The 22,364-nt window shown below is 44.0% G+C and overlaps 1 protein-coding gene across 2 annotated transcripts in view; it reads right to left on the bottom strand.

The window, feature by feature from the left end:
• Positions 1–22,364, bottom strand: part of PPP2R5C (protein phosphatase 2 regulatory subunit B'gamma) — a 37,188-nt gene that overhangs the window by 4,115 nt on the left and 10,709 nt on the right. Inside the window, exons 1-12 of one of the 2 annotated variants that reach the window (XM_053474708.1) lie at positions 16,838–17,023; positions 7,427–7,626; positions 6,817–6,927; positions 6,194–6,286; positions 5,966–6,096; positions 5,209–5,268; positions 3,944–4,052; positions 2,965–3,018; positions 2,301–2,471; positions 1,812–1,939; positions 1,434–1,535; positions 347–419 (exon numbers count right to left, since the gene is read on the bottom strand). In XM_053474708.1, coding sequence (XP_053330683.1) covers positions 347–419; positions 1,434–1,535; positions 1,812–1,939; positions 2,301–2,471; positions 2,965–3,018; positions 3,944–4,052; positions 5,209–5,268; positions 5,966–6,096; positions 6,194–6,286; positions 6,817–6,927; positions 7,427–7,626; positions 16,838–16,901 — 1,296 coding nt within the window. In that variant the 5' untranslated portion in view covers positions 16,902–17,023. Of the gene's footprint in view, positions 1–346; positions 420–1,433; positions 1,536–1,811; positions 1,940–2,300; positions 2,472–2,964; positions 3,019–3,943; positions 4,053–5,208; positions 5,269–5,965; positions 6,097–6,193; positions 6,287–6,816; positions 6,928–7,426; positions 7,627–16,837; positions 17,024–22,364 lie in introns of those variants that run through there. The other variant, XM_053474707.1, reaches the window with a different exon arrangement.

Genomic DNA, 22,364 nt, shown 5'->3' with positions numbered 1-22,364 from the left:
GATATGACGAGATGACTCGGACCCCCGCTGTCAGCCCAAGTAGGATGCTTTAGCCCGCTTTCTGTTCTCTACCGGCATTCTTTTAGCAGACTGCACTCAAGCGCTAGAATGTTTATAACGTCTGCGTACAAAGCTATTATCACCATTTTTATAATTGATGCTACTCCTACGCCACAACCGAAAACAGGTAACCTGACACAATGATCAAGGGGAATACAACTACCTGCGCGTACACACACACACACACACACACACACACACGCACCGACACCTAAAGAGTAAGAGGAAAAACTATACGTTTTATCAAAACATACCAAATTCAGCATTGTACCAAGTTCATACATACCTGGGGGTTAGATTTGGCTAAATTTTCAATTTTAACCCAAGCGTCTTCTCGTTCTTTCAACTTTAGTTTTTCCCTGAAATACAAAAGATCACAGAACAGAAATTCAGCAGATGATCAGCGGGAGAACAAGCTCGAGGGCACAAAAGGGTTTTTTTTTTCTAGTTGGTTTTAGAACTTTAAAATTTCTTTTTGAATGCCATTTTTTTGGATTATCTGTAGAATAATCACTGTAGACATGGGCAAGGCTCTAGAGTTCTGACGGATCCATATTTCTCACCTGTCCCATGAAGCGGTGATCTGATCGGGTCCTGTAACGCGTGGCAATCGTTCTCCGTCAATGACACTGCGCGCCAAGAAGTGCTGTCGTTTCCGGACGCCGAGTGTCAGTGAGGGAGGATGATTGCCAGACGTCATGGGAGCAAATCGGATTGCCACTGAGTGAGAGTGATGCAGGCCACAGGAACAAACAGTAGGTAAATGGAGGCGGCGGTAAGTGTGTTATATATATTATACACACGGGGAGTGTAAAAAACAGAAGTTAGAGGATGAAAAATGTAAAAGGAAGATTTAAAAAAAAACAAAACATAGAATAAAGTAAGGAAGAGATGTCAAGAAGTGAGGTGCAGTTTTTTTTTTTTTTTTTTACATCTTTTCCTTACTTTATTCTATGTTTTTTTTTTCTTTAATCTTGCTTGCCTGCCTTTTACATTTTTCAAGGAGGCAGAAACAAGGAAAGAAACAGGTTACTAAAGGCAGGAAGTCCAGAGATGGGGTCCTTCTGGTATAATTGCTTCCGGGTCCAAAGCTCCTTAATCTGGCCTCGACTACATGAAGGTCGTCCAAAATAGATTTATTGATATTTTTGCTCCCTACTTATACTCAAAATAACGTTACTTTGTTTATGGGGCTTTTGGTTGATCTTGTACATTGTTCAAATAGACCAGGTTGCCACGGTATACATTATGATAGATATATCTATATAAAATTTAACTCATTGTGCTTTCCAGATGTAACGCTAGTAGACAACCCAAGCATATTCTAGTAAGAACAGTAAAGAATATTAAAAAAAAAAAAAAAAAAAGCTTACTTCTGTTTTTCTGCTTTGAATTGTTGAGTGCAGTCATCAAATAATTTTTGGTTCATCTCCATGAAGAGCTTTAGAGCATTGTATATCAAACCATGTATGGTCCTATAATAAACGAATGAAACAACGATGGTTAATCCCAATCCTTCTGAATGATTGCTAATAGAGCCAGCTACATATACTTAGAGAACTTAAGTGCTCTGGCAGATATAAGCGCTGCGTAAACTGTTGGCGCTATATAAATAAAGGATAATAATAATAATAATAATAATAATAATAATAATATAAGGTACACGCAGGCGATAGGTTCTACTAGAATGAACTACAAAACATTGTAAAGGACACTGAATACAGTAACCAGAGAGTCCAGCATCTCCTTACTTGTTCCAATGTGTCTTTGAATTTCGGTACAAGGATGGAAACATGATGGGCAAAATCTTAGCTGCGTTGTCACTGATTAAGCTCATGATATACTCGTTATTCCAATAATACAGCGCTCGTTCTGCCACCTGAAAAATAAGAGAATCCTCGGTCACTTTGGGGGAACCCAGAACCGTCTAGTCACAGATCGGTCGTTGCGAAAAGCAGCTACTAATGTTACCGGTACACAAACTCTCACAACGGCCATGGACCCCGCACCCACCCGGCTTACACGGCTGTTAGCCGTATGCCGTATGCATATCACATCTCTATCGTATATATCGCCAGTTACTCATGCAGGAAGACAGCTATTCTGCACAAAGCTTTAACACTGCACATTGGATCACAAAAACTCAAAGCTGTTTAATCACAGGGCTAAAATACGCAATCCAACTGATCTACACCCCAAACATGTATTAACAATAATATTAATATTAAAAAACAAATTACCTGGAAATGCGGGCTGGAAACACATTTTGCTAGCTGCCTGAACAGGGGCTCCATCACTTTCACAAACTCCGAAGGCTCTATAACATCTAAAATTTCTTCTAGCTCATTTAAAAACATGACTTCCTTTGGACTGTGAGTCTTCGGCCAGTACTTCAACAACGCCATGACCACCTGAAAGAAACGTCAAATGAAACAAAGAGGCAAAGAACGGTGCCGCACCGACGCGCACGCCACCCGGGCCATTATATTCACATGTAACATCAGGACTACACAGCTTCAGCCTCTGAGCGACCGGCAATCAGATGGGCATGAATGAAACTGCTTGGTTTTCAGGGAACACAGCACAGAATACCCGGCCCGCTTGAAATATTTTTCTTTTCTGATGGGGCATTGTGCCAGCCCAAAGCCTTTCTCCCCAGGGCAGCTCGCTTTTCTTGGAGTTTACTGCATTTGGGTTTAGTTTGCATGAAAGTTATATATACCCACACACGTACGACACGCTACGATACGTACTATGGCACACATCAAAACCACCGCCAGACTAGGGGGAGTCGCGCTCATTGCTTGACACACATGCAAAAGCAGCAAACAAATCCCGCCACCCAGTCATATAATTTATTTTTTAAACACTGAAAACTGACCGTAAAGCATTAAAGTAACTTACTGGTTCAGTTAAGGTGCTGTCCTTCTCTAAAAACTGCACTACACAATACGCCAACTAGAAGAGGAAAAACAAATGAGCATTGCAAAGTAACGTGGCAATCTTATTAACGGCTTGTCACCGCGAAATGCCGCAAAACATTATGAAATCACTCAAAGTTACAGAAGATTCTCAAAAAGCGAGCTCCCAAGGGCCTTCTATACCCCATTATGATTGGAACCACTGTGGGTGTGTAATATGAAGTGTGCTTGCATTAGTGTCTATAACAAGCTATTTAACAAATTGTTGCTACCCTACTTTTCGCTTTTCACATTTTACACCTTTCCTAGAATTTCTTTTTTTTAATCACATACAATATTTTGCTGAAAACCAACGTAAGAAGCGGCCGTCATACGTTGCCATAGGAGCTCGGAAAGCTTCTAAAATGCTGGGTCTTTTATGCACGTTATCCTTTGGAAGAGACCTGCGAAGGTCAACTGGCTGTTAAGTCCACTTAATGTACGGTCTACGTGGGATAGCCCCTTCCAATGCTTCCGACACGTTGGCCCACATCATATAACCTATACTCTGAATTCTGCATTGTTATTGTAGAGCAGGAAACATGATATTCTACACAAAAATAGGCACGATGGTTTATTCCTTTTAGCACATTTCCACATAGATTCTTATTTTATTTTATATGGCCAGAAAAAAACAATACAAGACTAACCCCGGCTAAGCTAACCTTGGCTATAATTGCTGCAGCTCTAAACATTGCGCAGCATAACTACACAGAAAATTGTAGCAGGAATTACAGTTTACAGTCCGGTAAACAAGATATTTTTAATGACTTCGTGACAACGTGTTCTTCAATTTAATCAGAAGTACAAATAATTTTCATAGAAAAATGTAAATTGCACGGCATAAAATATATATTTAAAAAAAGTAAAAGAAAGACACAGAAAGAAACGAAAAGAAGAAAACGGAGAGATCGGCCGGTTACCTGTGGATGGTAGACACTGAGGGATTTTACTTTGTGTAACGGCAACAACACCTTCAGTAAAAAAATTTTGTGCTCTTCTTTTAATGGCAACGCAAAGCCGTTTATTATACTGAAATAAAAAAAAAAAAATTCATGATAACAATTATTAATATTGTAATAATTGTATTACACGGGTGTGTATATATATTATATATATATATATATATATATATATATATATATATATATATATATATATACACACACACACACACACACACACGTTGGTGACTGGCTAGATGAACACTCAAAAGCCTTTTGCATTTTGCTAGACTACATAGAGGCCGTGAGAAATGTGAAGCTATAAAATGCTGTGTAAGGTAAGGCTAGGAGAGGTTATTGATCAAAGCCCAATATAATTATTTTTTTCTCTCTTTTATTTAGTTAATTCCCTGTCAGGAATGTATAACGCAGAGCTACGCTGGATACAGGCTCACGCTTACACATGGGTCGGACAACATGCGAGTCCTCCGGGAATTTTCCGTTTGACTGCTGGAACGAGTTTGTTTTTAAGTAAAAATAGGAGACTGGGCTTATTCCGTGTTTAATCCGGATCCCAATGGATAAACAATTAAAATCTACCCTCAGAACGCTGAAATCTGCCAATGCCATTCCAACCTCCCTTCCAGATGCTACTCCTCCAAACACAAACCAAGAGGGATGACTCTTCCACGCAGATTATTATATACAAAGCACACGTGGGGTTGATTCACTTTACGATGAGTAGTCTTACCTGCAACTGTACCCACTAGCTAATTACTAACAAGGTGTACAAAAAATAAACATGGAAACATCTCGTTTCTCGTGTAATTTACTAAGCATTCCTACGATAATTACATGGCCATAGAAGATGAGACATAACCTGTAAGACTATGATTGGAATGGAGCTTATAACCCGTTTCTTATAAGCAATGCTGTAATGAAATAAGAATGAATAGCTCATTCATTTACAGCTGTCGCAGGGCAGCACGGATTCGTTTGCATACGTATCCTTTGGAAATGCATTATCCCCAATTTGGCACACTAGCCGGCTAGACAAGCAGGTGTCCCAAACCACCAAAATGAAGGGGGTTAGTGGCGCCTTTCATATCGAAACACTCTGCAGAGCGCAGGGCGGCTCGGAGACTTCAGCTTCACAATAATAAGGACAGCCATGCATTTTTCGACACAGCTGAAACTATATAAAAGAAGAGTAGTAACTATTTCGTACAGACACACACGCTTACCTTCCAAGGATTTCCAATAACTCTGCTATACCGTTGTGGTGCTCGGTTTCATAAATAAACCTACAAAGCAAGTGACAAATTTTAAAATTAAGTAATTTTCTTACCCCCACACTGGCCCAGACTGAACTGGCACATTGGAGACAAGCATGTCCAATTCTGCTTTGAGTCCTGTATCCTATTATATTTGTAAAATGATTAAATTCTGCTCTTATTTAACCGGCATAACCTTCTTGTAATATTACCGGACGCACAATATCAGCCACGCAGGACCACAATGATTTTTGATAACACAACATCCATTCGCACAGTTACATTTTTAACATGTGGGTTTCCAAAAATAATCAGCAATATGTTTCCAACCAGGAGGAAATTAAAAGCTGCTTAACTGAACATGGTTACAAATAATTAAAAACTCAGGTGTACCCTGAGACCCACAGTAAAGAAGGCTTAATGAACATTAAAGATCAGTTATATATGTCTTCAGCCTTCCGCCATGCCAGGGTACAGCAAACATAAAACAAATTATATGTTTATATTAAACACAAATATATAACGGATATATCCATATTTGCTGAAAAACGGAGTCTTTGGTCAAAGTTAATACATTTATTCGGCTTTCAGGACAACAGGTCTCTTTCCCATTGGAAGAGCCCTCCAAGCAATGAAAGCTTATATAACTTTGTATTGTTTCTATGTTTTTTTTTTAGCTTCACAAAAACACATACATAGAAAAGGAAATTGAAGAAAATAGGCATACCTATAAAATATATTATTGATCTGTTTCCTGATGTAAGCTCTGAGGCCTAAGAATTTCCCGTAGATTCTGTGAAGGGTTGTTTTCAGGAAGTCTCTCTCTCGGGGATCTTCACTGTCAAAGAGTTCCAATAACTAGACAGGAATAGCAGATATAAAATGTGAGCGCAGGTCCAAAAATATTGCCATATATCTAGGTTTTCATCTTAAAAGCAGGAGTACGTGGGTTTACCTGCAAGACAAACTTCTGATCGATGTATTTCTTTGCTACATTCGGCTGAAAATCCGGAGATTCTAAGAACCGCAAGAAAAATTCATACACAAGCTGGAAAGAAAAAAATAAATAAAAAGATGAAGAAAGTCAACTAAAATGAGCTAGGATTAAAACTAGGCTTAAATATTAAGATGGCGGGGCAGACTAGGAAAACAAAATCCAACAGTACAATGATTAAAAAGGAACAGAAAATATATTTCAGGAAAGAAATATATAGATTTAGGAATAGTGGGTGGGTAAATATCTGAAAACCAAAAGATTTCATAATGTTAAAAAGTTCAGGTGAGTGAAATGTTTTACTGCAATTATGCAAAATTCCAGAGAATTTATGCCGATCACCCGGCAGGAAAAGTCAGAACATGCCACAAATTGTGATTGTCTAGCTTCAGAAGATACGCTCAGCGCATGACTGTGTTACATTTACTTGCACCCAATAGAGACTATGCAGAGTCTCGCCAATACCGCTTAGCCAGGACACAATATACTTTTATGAAACATGTTACTACAGAAGCAGGAGGGATCCTGACACGGCAAGCTTACAATCTATTATTTGAGAGCATTGTATACAGGCGTATATGTACCTGTAGGTGAGGCCACGCCGCCTCTAATGTGGGTTCATCTTCCTCGGGATCAAATTCTGCCCCTGTTGGGTTGGAGGATGGTGGTAACGTCCTAAACATATTCACAGCAAACTTCAATGGGGGAGGAGGAACAAAAAACAAATACACACATTATGATCATCACCTACACACTCAATTAAGAATACAAACACACACACATATATACATATATATATATAAAATACACTAAAACCGGTTATTTCTGTAACCGCCTTTCAAGAACGAGGACCCTTTAATACTTCAGAAACCCCTGAAGACGCACTTGGGTGATGGGTTTACATGGCGCATACCACATGACCCTATAGATGGAACGCGTGGAAGCTCAGGCTCTGTCCACAGTACTAAAGACTGAACGTTATTTCGGTAAGAACAAATTTCCAGTAAGCGCCCAAGACATTGCAAGGCCACGGATGCACAAAATTGAGCACCCCCCCCAAAAAAAAAGCTTTGACATTGCATATGCTACAGACTTTGAGGACAGAAATGCGTTTTAAGAAGATGGCCGTGCTGTTTTGGAAGAGAAGGTGACGTGGGAAGGTAGACCGAGGAGAGCAAAGGCCACAATACCCACCATGTGGACCACTTCTGGGTAAATGGGCTCCGTGATCACATTGCGATTGTGTGTTATGTACTCCACCATCTCACTTAGAGCGGCTCTTTTTACTTCCTTCCATTTGAGGTCACTTAGGGGGTCCGAAACAAAGTCAAACAGAACGCAGCACTGGCGTAGCTTCTGAACAAATAGCTTTTCTTGTTCTGCTGGGGGAACATCTGAAAGAAAAAAAAAAACAAAAAAATGTAAATTAAATATTTTGCCAAAAAAAAAAAAAAAAAAAAAACAAAACAGTGAAATCATCAAAAACGTTAAGTTTATAAGGACGGCTGCGCGGAGCATGACGGAAACTGTGATTGTTATAGTAAAGGCAATCTACTTGTTTACTGAATCGCCGTGTGTACGGAGGCATGTTTTCTTCCCACCCACACCACACTTCTTATTACAGTAAATGTGCGTTCCCCGCGAGCCCGGAGCTTACAACAGGTAGCAAAGCGGCTTTCGGCTGCTGCCAACACAAACCACACGGTGCCCTGACATAATAACGTGTATCCGAAAGCCCTGAGATACAGAAATACACGACCGTCTATAATATCGGGGTAAGTTCTGTAATACATACAGCAAATATGAAATTAACATTTGGGTAAAAAGTTCTACGCGATACAGTTAAAAATACTAACATTTATCATTAGGAGTTACCCCGAAAATACACATCAGGGACAACCAAATCATCCGTGAAGAGCACAGAAACCACTCATAAGCAGAAGACGCCGACGGACCGCTTCCCCTTCCCGTTGGCAACCCGTTTCTGGCAAAGTTTAGCAATATTTTCCTAGAAGACTCTTGATATCATAAAGGGGCAGCGATGTCAGGGTTTGCAGTGCCGGGGATAGAGGAGTACACCATTCCTGCTTGTTTGGATTAATGCCCCCCCCCCCCGACTCCTCGCATTCGGCACTGCAGGTCGTACCGCGCTGCACATTTGGTGGACAAATACCGGGCCGCATCGGCTAATAAATCACCTTCCTCACAGGTGCCCGGCTTCCGCAGAGTAGAATAACTAGCCATCACCCTTAAGAAACACTCTGCGGGGCGACGCAAGACGAGAAGCTTCCTTTGCGTTTATAAGCAGGATTCCGCAAGACAAACCTACCAAAGGAATCAAATTACCTACAATTCTCAAAAACATTTCCGAGGACGTGCACAGAAATACACCAGAAATTATATCCAGGTGACAAAAATACGCCGTGGAGACCGGTGGCTCATCGTGTCACGCAGATTACTTGAACGCTTTAATATGCTGGCACATACCCAGGCCAGAGCACACCTGTCACCTTCCCAGTGAATGCGCCTTTGTCTGAACGCATGCTGTGAAGCGGGGGCAGATAGGGATACCATACAAACAAGTTCGAGACGACGGTGCAAGGATGGTAATTTGCCATTCGAAGATCACTTCGGGTCCACCCCAAGCGGAAAGGTGGGTCCAGACGTGGACCTACGTCGCTCACTTGCGACTAGGAGGATTTCAACCAGACTCTAGTGATGAGGCCCATGAAGGCAGAAACGTACGTCCAGAGTTGTCGGTTCCCTAGTGCCAAGGAAATTGGTCTGACATTTTGGCTCTCGCTCCCCCGGGGGGGGGGGGGGAAATCAGACGGAGATGTTGGAGGAGTTTCCTCTAATGGCACAAGAGAGCCAAACGGTCCCGAGCGGGGAAGCTCCGTAGGACAGGCTATTAAGAGTCTTTACGTCCTCTCAGCTCATCTCAAACATTCTATTTGTGGCAGGTAGGGAGAATAGAAGTTTCAACAACTACATCTGCAGACCGAGCGGCACCCAAATAATGTTTCACAGTTCGGCTGCGATTAAAGATGATGTGCCGGGGATTCGGTAGAAAAAAAACCCCAAACCGTTTATACTCTGCGCTAGCCAAGTTCCTGACAAAAGAATACATGAGGCTTTATGTTTAAAAACCCCAATTTCTGTCATTTAAGCACTGCTAACACGGCTGTGGAGCAGGCATTGCGGGTGCGCGGAGGTAAAGCGTTCCGCCAAGTATGTGATTTTTATCAAAGGGCACAACCAAAATCACAAGCCTTTGATGTCACCTTCGTCGGTAATTACTGGTACAATAATCAACGCTGCGCTTTCTACATCCATACTATAAAAACAATACGCAGAACGGATGTCAGGAGTAAAAGCATTAAGCCGATAAAGTATAATATTTTCATCTGTCAGTTCTTTACTACTCCCCGGGATCCAGGCGGACATATAGCGAGTGTATAACTGGCACCCGACTAGTTGATCAAAGTAAACAACATACAATACACAGTGAAACGCAATTACAGCCGTCGTCATGGTTGCCAGGAAACCATTGATGGCCAAGAGCTCTCTAACTGGAAAGGTGCTAAGTGACAGCCGCTCATCAACACGGCTTCTCGGGACTATAAATAAGCCTAGGAATAGATTTAAAGACTTTGTTTATGACAGAGTTCATTAAAAGGATGTTTAGAGCGTAAACGCACACCTTTAAATAATTAAAGATATATATTTTTACATTATTTAATTTCCATCATGCAACGTTAATGTCGTACGGTCGCAGCTCTAGTGTCTGGCTACGGTGCCACGTTCTGCATCATGTCAGAGCGGACAAAGTCAAACTCAAAACCTTTCCTCTTGAAATCTACCACTACTCGGAATCGCGTTAGTACCGTGCATACATTTTTGTTGTTTTTACTCTATAAATCACGATTTCATTAAGAAAAAGTAAAGGGGGGCGAAAGTAAACCCATGAAAAAAAGAAGCCCATGCCCCCCCCACATAGCAAAGGAACAAGCACGCACACGCAGCAAAACACACACAACCTCCCACAGCTGCGAGCACTAACCGAACGCAAGAGAGCCGCTTAGTCGTCAATCACACACTCGGTATTCTCGTATAAACTCATCGCACAAACCTTATCTGCTGCTTTTCAAGCCCAGACATGGAAACAAAATGTAAAATATCTGCGTTTCAGAGACAATAGCTTTCATTCCTCCAACACGCCATTAAAATTCTCCCTCTCCCTACCAAGCATGTTTCCTTCTACCCCGTGCCGTTTCTACCGACGTGCGCGGTATCATGCGCCGGAGGGGAACGTTATACCGATCCCCGATCACTCGCCAGCAGGAACACGCGCCTCGTCAGACCCCCTAAAGCGCATGCGAGGGCCGGACTGGCCACACGAATAAACTATACGTTTCTTAATTACAAGGGGTACGACAGCAAGCCAGACGGTGGCAAGTGTTTTGTTATGGGGAGGAGAAAGATGTACCACTTTATATATATATATATATATTATATAGAGATTTCCATCGTGCAAGTTTAATGTTGTCATGTCAGAGTGGACAAAGCCGAAGGTATGTTACTGTAGTTGTGTATGTTAGTCTGTGTAAATACGATACTGTGTGGGTATACACCAGTCCTATGAAGGTGTTCTGTGGTATCCGGCACCGAGACGTTAGCAGCAGATCCTTTACGTCCTGTAAGTTGCGAGGAGCGGCCTCCATGGATCGGACTTGTTGGTCCAGCACATCCCGCAGATGCTCGATTGGATTGAGATCTGGGGAATTTGGAGGCCAAGGCAACACCTTGAACTACTTGTTGTTCCTCAAACCATACCTGAACCATTTTTGCTTTGTGGCATTCCACATGAATGGCAGAACCAAAGGTTTCCAGCAGAACATTGCCTCCGGCAGCTTGTGTTCTCTAGGTAAGCGACCTATGTGATGTAAAAGAAAACGTGATTCATCACACCAGCCACCTTCTCCCATTGCTCCGTGGTCCAGGTCTTATGCTCACGTGCCCATTGTAGGCACTTTTGGCACGGGACAGGTGTCAGCATGGGCACCCTGCCTGTTCTGCAGCTACGCAGCCCCAAACTGCTCTGTGTGTTCTGACGCCTTTCTATCAGAACCAGAAATAACTTTTTAAGCAATTTGAGCTACAGGAGCTCATCAGTTGGATTTGACCACTCAGGTAGCCTTCGCCCCCCACATGCATCAGTGAGCCTTCTTTGGACTGCTTTTGATAGTTACTGACCGCCGCAGACCGGGAACCTCACAAGAGCTGCAGTTGTGGAGATGCTCTGACCCGGTCACCCAGCTATCACAATTTGGTCCTTGTCAGAGTCGCTCAGATCCTTACGTTTGCCCATTTTACCTGCTTCTAACATCCACTTAGAGGACGAAATGTTCACTTGCTGCCCAATATACCCCCAACCCCCCGACAGGCGCCATGATAACAGTATTATCAGTGTTATTCCCTTCACCTGCCGCTGCTCATCATGTTACGGCCGATCGGTGTATGTGTGTTAGTATATTACTGAGTATAAGTATGTTTATGTGTGAACATATGTTTGTGTGTGTGTGCACTTGCACCCACGTATGTTAGTATGTGCATAAGTATGTTACTGTGCGTGCGTAGGCAGTGCTTCAGGGTCCCAACCGTAAGTGTCTCTAGAATGTATAATGTCAATTCTTACGTATAAGTGGCTGCGGGGATATTAAAAATGCAGAAGATTCAGTAACACAACAGTTTGATTTACGGATCCCTAGAAAAAAGTGGAATTACGGCATGAATGTAGAAATCACTTTGGTCGTAAAATAAAACGTTTCACATTTAAAATAATCAACTAAATATCCCCCAGGTGTAGTTCTTCAATTCATGGATGATGATGCGCATGTATAACTATTCTTTTTTTTTCCTCCACCATGTCTTCTTATAAACTTTGCCGCTATGAATGCTGGTATTGCCAGGTGGGCTACACATTCATGTTCAGGGGTTGGGGTTCTCCCAATAATATCCTATATCGCAGCTGGTTTCAGAACCAAACCACGCAGGGACCTGGTTGTCCCGACGGGTCTCTTGCCAATAGATTATACAGCCCTGGAAAAACAAGGACTAAGTATCACAGTTGAGTGTTTTACGTATAAAAACGCAGGGATTTATTCACTAAAGGGAGAGTTGGGAGGACAGCCTTTGGGGAGAGCTGCGGTCATTATTCATTACGAAGGCCCACACTGGCAAGTTTCTCCAGTCAGAAGGGTTGAGATTGCCCCGTATAATGCATAATCTACTGTGTAAGGAGACTGTTGAAATCTCGCTGATTTAACTATACATTATACAGGGCCACCTAAGCACCTCCTGCAAAAGAAGCTCACTAGTGGTGCTTCCTCTAGATGACGAAACTTCTACGTTTACCATAAAGATGGCTTCTGTGCCAAAACGGTTCCTTTAAGAAAAAAAAATTTACAGGATTCATCAATACTGCCCAAAAAGAAGAATAGGAGCCCGAGGTACCTGGATCTTGGATTTGTTCTCAATGCAACACAATATTAACGGGACAATCAATGCTTAATGAGCACAAACATGATATGAGATATTACAGGGGAGGTGTAATTAAACAGGTAAATACCCCATGTATACCTGTCGATTATTTCCCCAAAACGTAACAGGCATTCTAAACGATCACTAGGATGACTAGGATAGAATACATCAATTAGGGCTGCAACTAACGATTATTTTAATAATCGATTAGTTGGCCGATTATTTTTTCGATTAATCGATTAATCGGATAAAAAAAACAATATGCAAATTTTTCGTTTATTTAAAAGAATTTAATGAACTGGATGTTAAAAAACAACTTAAAATTTACATTAACATTCTTATTTTGTTATGATGTAATAAAAAACAATATTTTCAAAGTACAAGAACCCAAACACAATATTTATGAAACAAAATAACCCCAAACATTCTGAAAAGAGGTGGACTATTACTGTTCAAGAAACTTTGCCCCAGCACTTTGCACTTTGCACTTTGCACCCAGCACTTTGCACCCAGCCCTGGCACTTTGCACCCAGCACTTTGCACCCAGCACTTTGCCCCAGCCCTGGCACTTTGCATCCAGCACTTTGCACCCAGCATTCAGCACTTTGCACCAGCACTTTGCACTTTGCACCCAGCCCTGGCACTTTGCACCCAGCACTCAGCACCCAGCACTTTGCCCCAGCCCTGGCACTTTGCATCCAGCACTTTGCACCCAGCACTTTGCACCAGCACTTTGCACTTTGCACCCAGCACTTTGTACCCAGCACTCAGCACTTTGCGCCCAGCACTTTGCCCCAGCCCTGGCACTTTGCATCCAGCACTTTGCACCCAGCATTCAGCACTTTGCACCAGCACTTTGCACTTTGCACCCAGCCCTGGCACTTTGCACCCAGCACTTTGTACCCAGCACTCAGCACCCAGCACTTTGCCCCAGCCCTGGCACTTTGCATCCAGCACTTTGCACCCAGCACTTTGCACCAGCACTTTGCACTTTGCACCCAGCACTTTGTACCCAGCACTCAGCACTTTGCGCCCAGCACTTTGCCCCAGCCCTGGCACTTTGCACCCAGCACTTTGCACCCAGCCCTGGCACTTTACACCCAGCACTTTGCACCCAGCACTGGCACTTTGCACCCAGCACTGGCACTTTGCACCCAGCACTTTGCACTGTGCCCCTGCACCCAGTCTCCAACTCTGCCCTGCACCCAGCCCTGCCCCCACATTCTGCCCTGCCCCCACACTCACACTCTGCCCTGCACCCACACTCACACCCTGCCCTGCATCCCCACCCCCACTCTGCCCTGCACCCAGTCTCCCACTCTGCTCTGCACCCACACTCACACCCTGCATCCCCACCCCCACTCTGCCCTGCACCCAGTCTCCTGCCCTGCACCCCCCACCCCCACTCTGCCCTGCACCCCCACCCCCACTCTGCCCTGCACCCCCACCCCCACTCTGCCCTGCACCCACACTCACGAACCGCTCTGTGCGAATGGAGCCACTCGCACAGAGCGAACCGCTCTGTGCGAATGGAGCCACTCGCACAGAGCGAACCGCTCTGTGCGAGTGGAGCCACTCGCACAGAGCGAACCGCTCTGTGCGAGTGGAGCCACTCGCACAGAGCGAACCGCTCTGTGCGAGTGGAGCCACTCGCACAGAGCGAACCGCTCTGTGCGAGTGGCTCCATTCGCACAGAGCGATTCGCTCTGTGCGAGTGGCTCTGTGCGATCCGTGCACATAGACATGAAGAATACTTACCTCCGGAACGCGTCACATCCGTCACGTAGCTAAAAGAAGGCGGAGACTGCAGAGCGTGTAGCAGAAGCGGGGAACGCTCGCGGAGGTAAGTAAAAGGAGCCGAGTGCTCCAACAACGAATTGATCACTCGATTAATCGATAACGGAAATCGTCGACAACGATTTCCGTTATCGATTATTATCGATTTTATCGATTCGTTGTTTCAGCTCTAACATCAATTATTTCGCCTTTTGAGATTCCTTTTAAATTGCAATGCAAGGTTCCGTTTTAATTGATAAACAAATCAATTATAAAAATGGAATCGCTGTGTATTATTTGATGACCTGAGAAAAGCACCAGCGCGTCATTTCTTAATTCAGATGTTATTAAAGGGACAGCATAAGCAGGGTTTCAGACTCCTCGCGTTAGAACCGCATCCCAAATTGAAAAATAGTTTCTCCATGAATACAGACGGCTGATCGGTTCTCTTCAAACAGCGAACTTAATGAAATGTTGTTTTGTAGCCTGGAAACCAGTCATGTGACCTGCGTCTGCGAGCCCTCCGCGGGATCTCGCTTTGCTTCTGCAGAATTCTTCTCAAATGTCAAGTAGCCAGAAGTCAACTCATACGGCCGTACATCAAAGAGATGTTCCTGATCAGACGCGGCCTTCGGCTGCTGAGAAACGCACTCCGAAAAGGCCTGAATCGGTTATCATTAGCGGGGGTACGGAAATTCAGATTTAAATACTTAAACATTTTAAATGTTCCAAAAGTTACAGTCTTAACATCAGAACGGGTCAAAAAAAACAAACAAAAAAATTCACAATAGCTATGGATGTCGTGTATAAAAAGGACAATGGTGCAAAGTTTTATAAGTGATCTTATCACCATAGCAACCAAAGGAATTATCCCACCCACTGGACAAATGAAAAGAGACGGCTCACGTCCAGCAGATGAAATCCTAGGTGCCCTGATGCGATTCCTGGTCGCCATGCCGACCGCAAGCATTACGAAGTCACTTTCTATTAAAGTAATAGTGCCCCCAATCTGCACGGAATCCATAGTTCTCTTATTTACAAAGATATGCACAGAAGGCGGCTCTAAACAGAATAAAAGCTCACCGTTATCTGAACTACACAAGGTTTGCCGTAACATCAGGCAGTAAACCTGTACAAACTTGTACCGAGATGAGTAGGGGGATGGAAACTGCAGACTCACGCATCGATTTATTCCACAAAAACATTCTACGGAACGCCAGCCAACACAAGCGTGCGCGGAAACTCCCGTTAGAAGAAGAAGTTTTGTGTAACAAATGTAATTATCTGTTACTTTTTAAAACGCTACATTTTAAATAATGGATTCAATTCATTGGATCTGGAGCAGCTACTCGTCCCGGGATCCGTATGGGAATGGATATGGCTATACCGGTCCTAGAGGGGATTAAGTCCTTAGATGTTTGAGATATCTCTTGGTGATGCGCAGTCACACGCTCCCCCAAAACCACAGCCAGGAATCCATTATTTAGAATTCCATAAAACGGTCTCATGCAACAAGTGGACCAAATGAAACGTTGCCACAAAACCAGATTCTAACAAAGCATACCCAAACATGAATATAGCATACGCTAGGAAATATGGCATTACATCCATACATACACACTATTACACACACACACACCCCTTCTGTAGACAGTTTGCAAACTCAGTAGAAAGCGCCACACAACACACAGATTTTTGTTACATACACACACACACACATATATATATGTACATACATACATATACACACACATATACATACACACACACACATAGCCCTTAAGAGCAGTGCAAAATGGTGTAACAAAAAAGCACCGTTTAAAAAGGGTTAACTTTTTTTAATTATTGCTTTTTATTTCAGTTGTAAGTAAAAGCTCATTTATTGTGTTAATCATAAGCCATAACCCAACATCAATAGAACCGAAGGCACCGGGAACACGACCTGCAACAGCAAAAGCTAGCCGACACACAGCAGCAAATAAAATGCTGCGTGCAGAAGGCAGGCAGGGGTCTCGGCGGACCTTCCTCCATAGTGATTTCACATCCTTTGACACAAGCGTTACCCTGGAGGGGGATGGGAGGCGGACAGAAAGAAAGCAGCAAAGCCAGATTTACTGCAAGGATCAATTAACGCTTAAAACACCAAGGGGAGGGGGGTGTTGAGGCAGTGCTTGCATTCATCTCTGTCTGGCAATCTGTGCAGTAAACAGTTAATTGACGGCACTTCCTGCCTGTTTCCAGCCAGCACAAAAAGCGATTTATCAATGAAGCAAAAATGCAACTCACCTCGAATATACAGGAGGGCTGCAGGCTGGAAAGGCCCATTCGAATTAGCTGCGTCTACCACCATGCTGCTGCTGCTGCTGCCGCCGCTTGCTTTTATTACATGTCAGCGCGAAAGAAACCAGCAGGGAAAAGGCAGCGTACTCCTTAAGGAAGGGACTCAGCCTCCATTTTAGTTATTAAAAAAAAAAGGAAACGGGCAGCTCTCCGCAGCTGGAGGGAACTGGCTAGTTAGTGATGTCAGCAAGCAGGAGACGTGCCATTGGCCAGCCGCTGCAGCTGAAAATGACACTAAAACTACAAATAGAAAAGGACTGCTGATTGGCTGTCGCAGTGCATTAGGGCTGAATACATGTCAGCTTTAGGGTAGCCTCCATTCAACTTTTAATCTTGGGAAGCGGAGGTCACAGCGTTGCAGCTAAGTGACTGTGCTAGCAGGGGCTGTGTGCAACGCAACAGAGGGTGCCTGTCACAAACCAAGCCCCCCAAAATCATTTGCATTCTAAAGCAGCAGACATGAAGGTGTTAAAGGAACAGGGAAATGGGAAGACATTGCAACAGGAAGCTATGATGCACAACACAGGGGGCAGAGATTCCAGAACACAATGATTTAATTGTTTCAGAAAGCTAAAGCGGAAAAAAAATCCGCAAATAATTTCAGGAATATAGGATGCGGCAACCAAAAAGAAATCATATATACAGCCAGACACAGGGGATCACATTATATATATATATAGCCAGACACAGGGGATCACATTATATATATATATATATAGCCAGACACAGGGGATCACATTATATATATATATATAGCCAGACACAGGGGATCACATTATATATATATATATATAGCCAGACACAGGGGATCATATTATATATATATGGCCAGACACAGGGGATCATAGTATATATATATATATATATATATAGCCAGACACAGGGGATCACATTATATATATATATATATAGCCAGACACAGGGGATCATATTATATATATATAGCGAGACACAGGGGATCATATTATATATATATATATATACATAGCCAGACACAGGGGATCACATTATATATACGGCCAAATCATATATACGGCCAGACACAGCAAATCATATATACGGCCAGACACAGCAAATCATATATACGGCCAGACACAGCAAATCAACACTGGGGAAAAAGCCGCCAGTTCCTCCTATCAATATGTTAATGTCCGCAACGAGCAGCACACTGCAAATCTAAAAAAATATACCAAAAACGGCATTTCTTAAGTAAAGCCTTGCAATACACGCAGTTTAAATAGGAATAGATGCAGGAAACATTTGCGGTTACGTTACATTAATGTTTTGAGTCAGTTGCCTTAAGCTTTGTTGTCTTTCATGGAGTTTCAATATCTGAATACGAATCAAGTGTAACAATGTAAATAATAATGTATGTCACTTTGTAATATGATACAATATTGCTCTAGGTATACTTCGTTAACATTTCTCTTTCCCTGCGATCTACGTATCAACGTAACAGGTCATATATATTTTATAAAGATTACAGGCAGGGCTGGGGAAGTGTCAGGAGACTTTTTTTCTTTTACTGCTTAATATCCAACTTTTGCCTGCTCTTCTAATATTCTATATGGAAATAATGCATTATCACACCATAGATATAAAATGTAAACAAGTCTGACAATTGGAAGTTAAGACATAGAACTTAAGGAGAAATGTATAATCAAGAAGGTCTTTGAGTTCACAAACATCCCCCAAACCATCCAACGAGGCAGAGGACGAGAATTAGGGGTGAGACCGAATTATGGCTACGAACCGATACCTACAGATATCTAAATATAGCTGCCGGGCCGGGGAGATTTATCAATGGAAGTCATAAATATAGGGAAGAAATTGAGAAAGAATGTCATTAATGAATCATGCGATTCTTGAAGACATATCAGGTCTAACAAGCTGCCATTGTTGCAGGTGCTGGACTCCATCCAAGGATGATGACTGAAGGAGCTAGCGGCAGCACCGGCAGGTAAACAGCTCCTCAAGGAGGCAGCCAGGATGCCAACGTACGAACGCAGAAAAATCAACGCTCCACCGTTCACTTCAACAGCAGACTCTGCGGCCACTCATTTAATGATTGAGAAAAATATTTTGGTTTTATTTCCTTCTATTTTCCAACCTGCCCCCAAGTTATGCACATCTGCCTCAGAAATGCCTTATACCCCCTATATGCCACTGTGCCCCATGATATGCCTTTTAACCCTCTAAATGCCACTGTGCCCCATGATACCCCTTTTGACCCCCTATAAGCCACTCTTCCTCCAGAATTGCCTTATACCCCTATATGCCACTCTGGCATTTAGGGGGTTAAAAGGCATATTATGGGGCAGAGTGGCATATAGGGAGGTTTAAGGCATTTCAGGAGGCAAAGTGGCGTATAGAGGGTTAAAAAGGCATTTCTGGAGGCAGAGTGGCATTAAGGGGGTTAAAAGGCATTTCACAGAGCACTCTGCCTCCAGAAATGCCTTATGCCCCCCATTTAACACTCCCCCCTCCGCCCCACTTACCGGTACTTCTGAGTCTCCTGTCATGTAGCTGGGGCAGCCTGTAGACTCACGCTGCAGCCGGAAGGAGGCGTGGCTAGCAGCGGGGGTTGTCTGCGTGCATCGCGCAGACATTCCCTGGCTGTCAGAGATCAGAGTTCCCCGCACCAGTGCGGGGAACTCTGATCTTTGACAGCCGGGGAAGGTCTTGTTGAATAACCATATGTAGACTACCTTAAAAAAGAGCAACTATATTAAAAAGGAGGTAAACGGGACACATTTATAGAAAGACTTTATAGAATGCACTGTAACAAGCTGCGGCACACATTTCAATATAGAATCATTTAAATATCGAGCAGCTCTTATTGCTGCTCTTTTCTTTGCTTTTCGTATAGGTGTGATCTAGATACCATGCCTATTCAACGCTATATTTAAGGAGACCATGCAGTTTGCTTTCAGGTTAAATATTTACCTTTTAAACTGCAGGTAGGTCCGAGCACATACAGAACGGTCATGCGACGTACTAAATATTTATACGCTAGAAAAAAAACACACACACACATATTGCAGCTTTCAATTAAAAGGTTGTCCAGCTGCGTCATCCTGCGGGGATGAAATCTCTCACAGAGACGGCAAATTAGAATGCATTTAATGACAGGCTGCCTAATACACAGATATGGTTGATTTTGCAGCTCAGTTTGACATTCAATAAGAGAACACTTCTAGACAAAACTTGGAGGGGCTATACGTTGATAAGTATAATGTAGGGCTGCAACTAACGATTATTTTAATAATCGATTAATCGGCCGATTATTTTTTCGATTAATCGGATAAAAAAAACAATATGCAAATTTTTCGTTTATTTAAAAGAATTTAATGAACTGGATGTTAAAAAACAACTTAAAATTTACATTAACATTCTTATTTTGTTATGATGTAATAAAAAACAATATTTTCAAAGTACAAGAACCCAAACACAATATTTATGAAACAAAATAACCCCAAACATTCTGAAAAGAGGTGGACTATTACTGTTCAAGAAACTTTGCCCCAGCACTTTGCACTTTGCACCCAGCACTTTGCACCCAGCACTTTGCACCCAGCACTTTGCACCCAGCACTTTGCACCCAGCACTTTGCACCCAGCACTTTGCCCCAGCCCTGGCACTTTGCATCCAGCACTTTGCACCCAGCATTCAGCACTTTGCACCAGCACTTTGCACCCAGCCCTGGCACTTTGCACCCAGCACTTTGCACCCAGCCCTGGCACTTTGCACCCAGCACTGGCACTTTGCACCCAGCACTTTGCACTGTGCCCCTGCACCCAGTCTCTAACTCTGCCCTGCACCCAGCCCTGCCCCCACATTCTGCCCTGCCCCCACACTCACACTCTGCCCTGCACCCACTCTGCCCTGCACCCACACTCACACCCTGCATCCCCACCCCCACTCTGCCCTGCACCCAGTCTCCCACTCTGCTCTGCACCCACACTCACACCCTGCATCCCCACCCCCACTCTGCCCTGCACCCAGTCTCCTGCCCTGCACCCCCCACCCCCACTCTGCCCTGCACCCAGTCTCCTGCCCTGCACCCCCCACCCCCACTCTGCCCTGCACCCCCACCCCCACTCTGCCCTGCACCCCCACTCTGCCCTGCACCCACACTCACGAACCGCTCTGTGCGAATGGAGCCACTCGCACAGAGCGAACCGCTCTGTGCGAATGGAGCCACTCGCACAGAGCGAACCGCTCTGTGCGAATGGAGCCACTCGCACAGAGCGAACCGCTCTGTGCGAATGGAGCCACTCGCACAGAGCGAACCGCTCTGTGCGAATGGAGCCACTCGCACAGAGCGAACCGCTCTGTGCGAATGGAGCCACTCGCACAGAGCGAACCGCTCTGTGCGAATGGAGCCACTCGCACAGAGCGAACCGCTCTGTGCGAATGGAGCCACTCGCACAGAGCGAACCGCTCTGTGCGAGTGGAGCCACTCGCACAGAGCGAACCGCTCTGTGCGAGTGGAGCCACTCGCACAGAGCGAACCGCTCTGTGCGAGTGGAGCCACTCGCACAGAGCGAACCGCTCTGTGCGAGTGGAGCCACTCGCACAGAGCGAACCGCTCTGTGCGAGTGGCTCCATTCGCACAGAGCGATTCGCTCTGTGCGAGTGGCTCTGTGCGATCCGTGCACATAGACATGAAGAATACTTACTTCCGGAACGCGTCACATCCGTCACGTAGCTAAAGGAAGGCGGAGACTGCAGAGCGTGTAGCAGAAGCGGGGAACGCTCGCGGAGGTAAGTAAAAGGAGCCGAGTGCTCCAACAACGAATTGATCACTCGATTAATCGATAACGGAAATCGTTATCGATGATTTCCGTTATCGATTATTATCGATTTTATCGATTCGTTGTTTCAGCTCTAGTATAATGTATAGTTAAAGCCGACATCCCCAGAAGGACAGACAGATGTTTCCTGTTTACTTTATGTACCATGGTATGAAAATCCATCTTAAACAAATGCCAACAAGGCTGCCTTCAACCAGAACACATGGCCCAGCAACACCAACTGCATGCGTCGTCAACCCGCGGCCCTCCAGCCGCTGAACTATAGACACTGACCGATTTTCACATAATTCACCCACCAGAATTCTGGTACTTTCAAGTAAAACTCTGGAGAACTAAACTTCCAGCCCAAGGTGAACGGACAAGGCCAACCAAACTAATACGGCCTGGGACAGATAAAACATTGAAAGCGGAGGATCCGGTCCTGCGCGGCACACAGAGGGATCGTATGGAAAACCCCCGTCATTGCTTGAAGCCTCTATACATGAGGCACCCTCACTGCTATATGTGGGAGAAGCAAGAAAGACCAGGTTATACCCCTCATCTACCTCTCAAAAACACCCTTGTATCGAGCCCATCGCAGGGATCCTTTCAGATTTGTTAACGTTAAGTACCCAGACACTAGATGCTACTTTACATTTTTTGCAAAGCATGTGAAA

This window comes from Spea bombifrons, chromosome 9 (assembly GCF_027358695.1).
Source record: "Spea bombifrons isolate aSpeBom1 chromosome 9, aSpeBom1.2.pri, whole genome shotgun sequence".
Classification (NCBI taxonomy): Eukaryota; Metazoa; Chordata; class Amphibia; order Anura; family Pelobatidae; genus Spea; species Spea bombifrons.
This window is presented reverse-complemented; position numbering and strand designations above follow the sequence as displayed.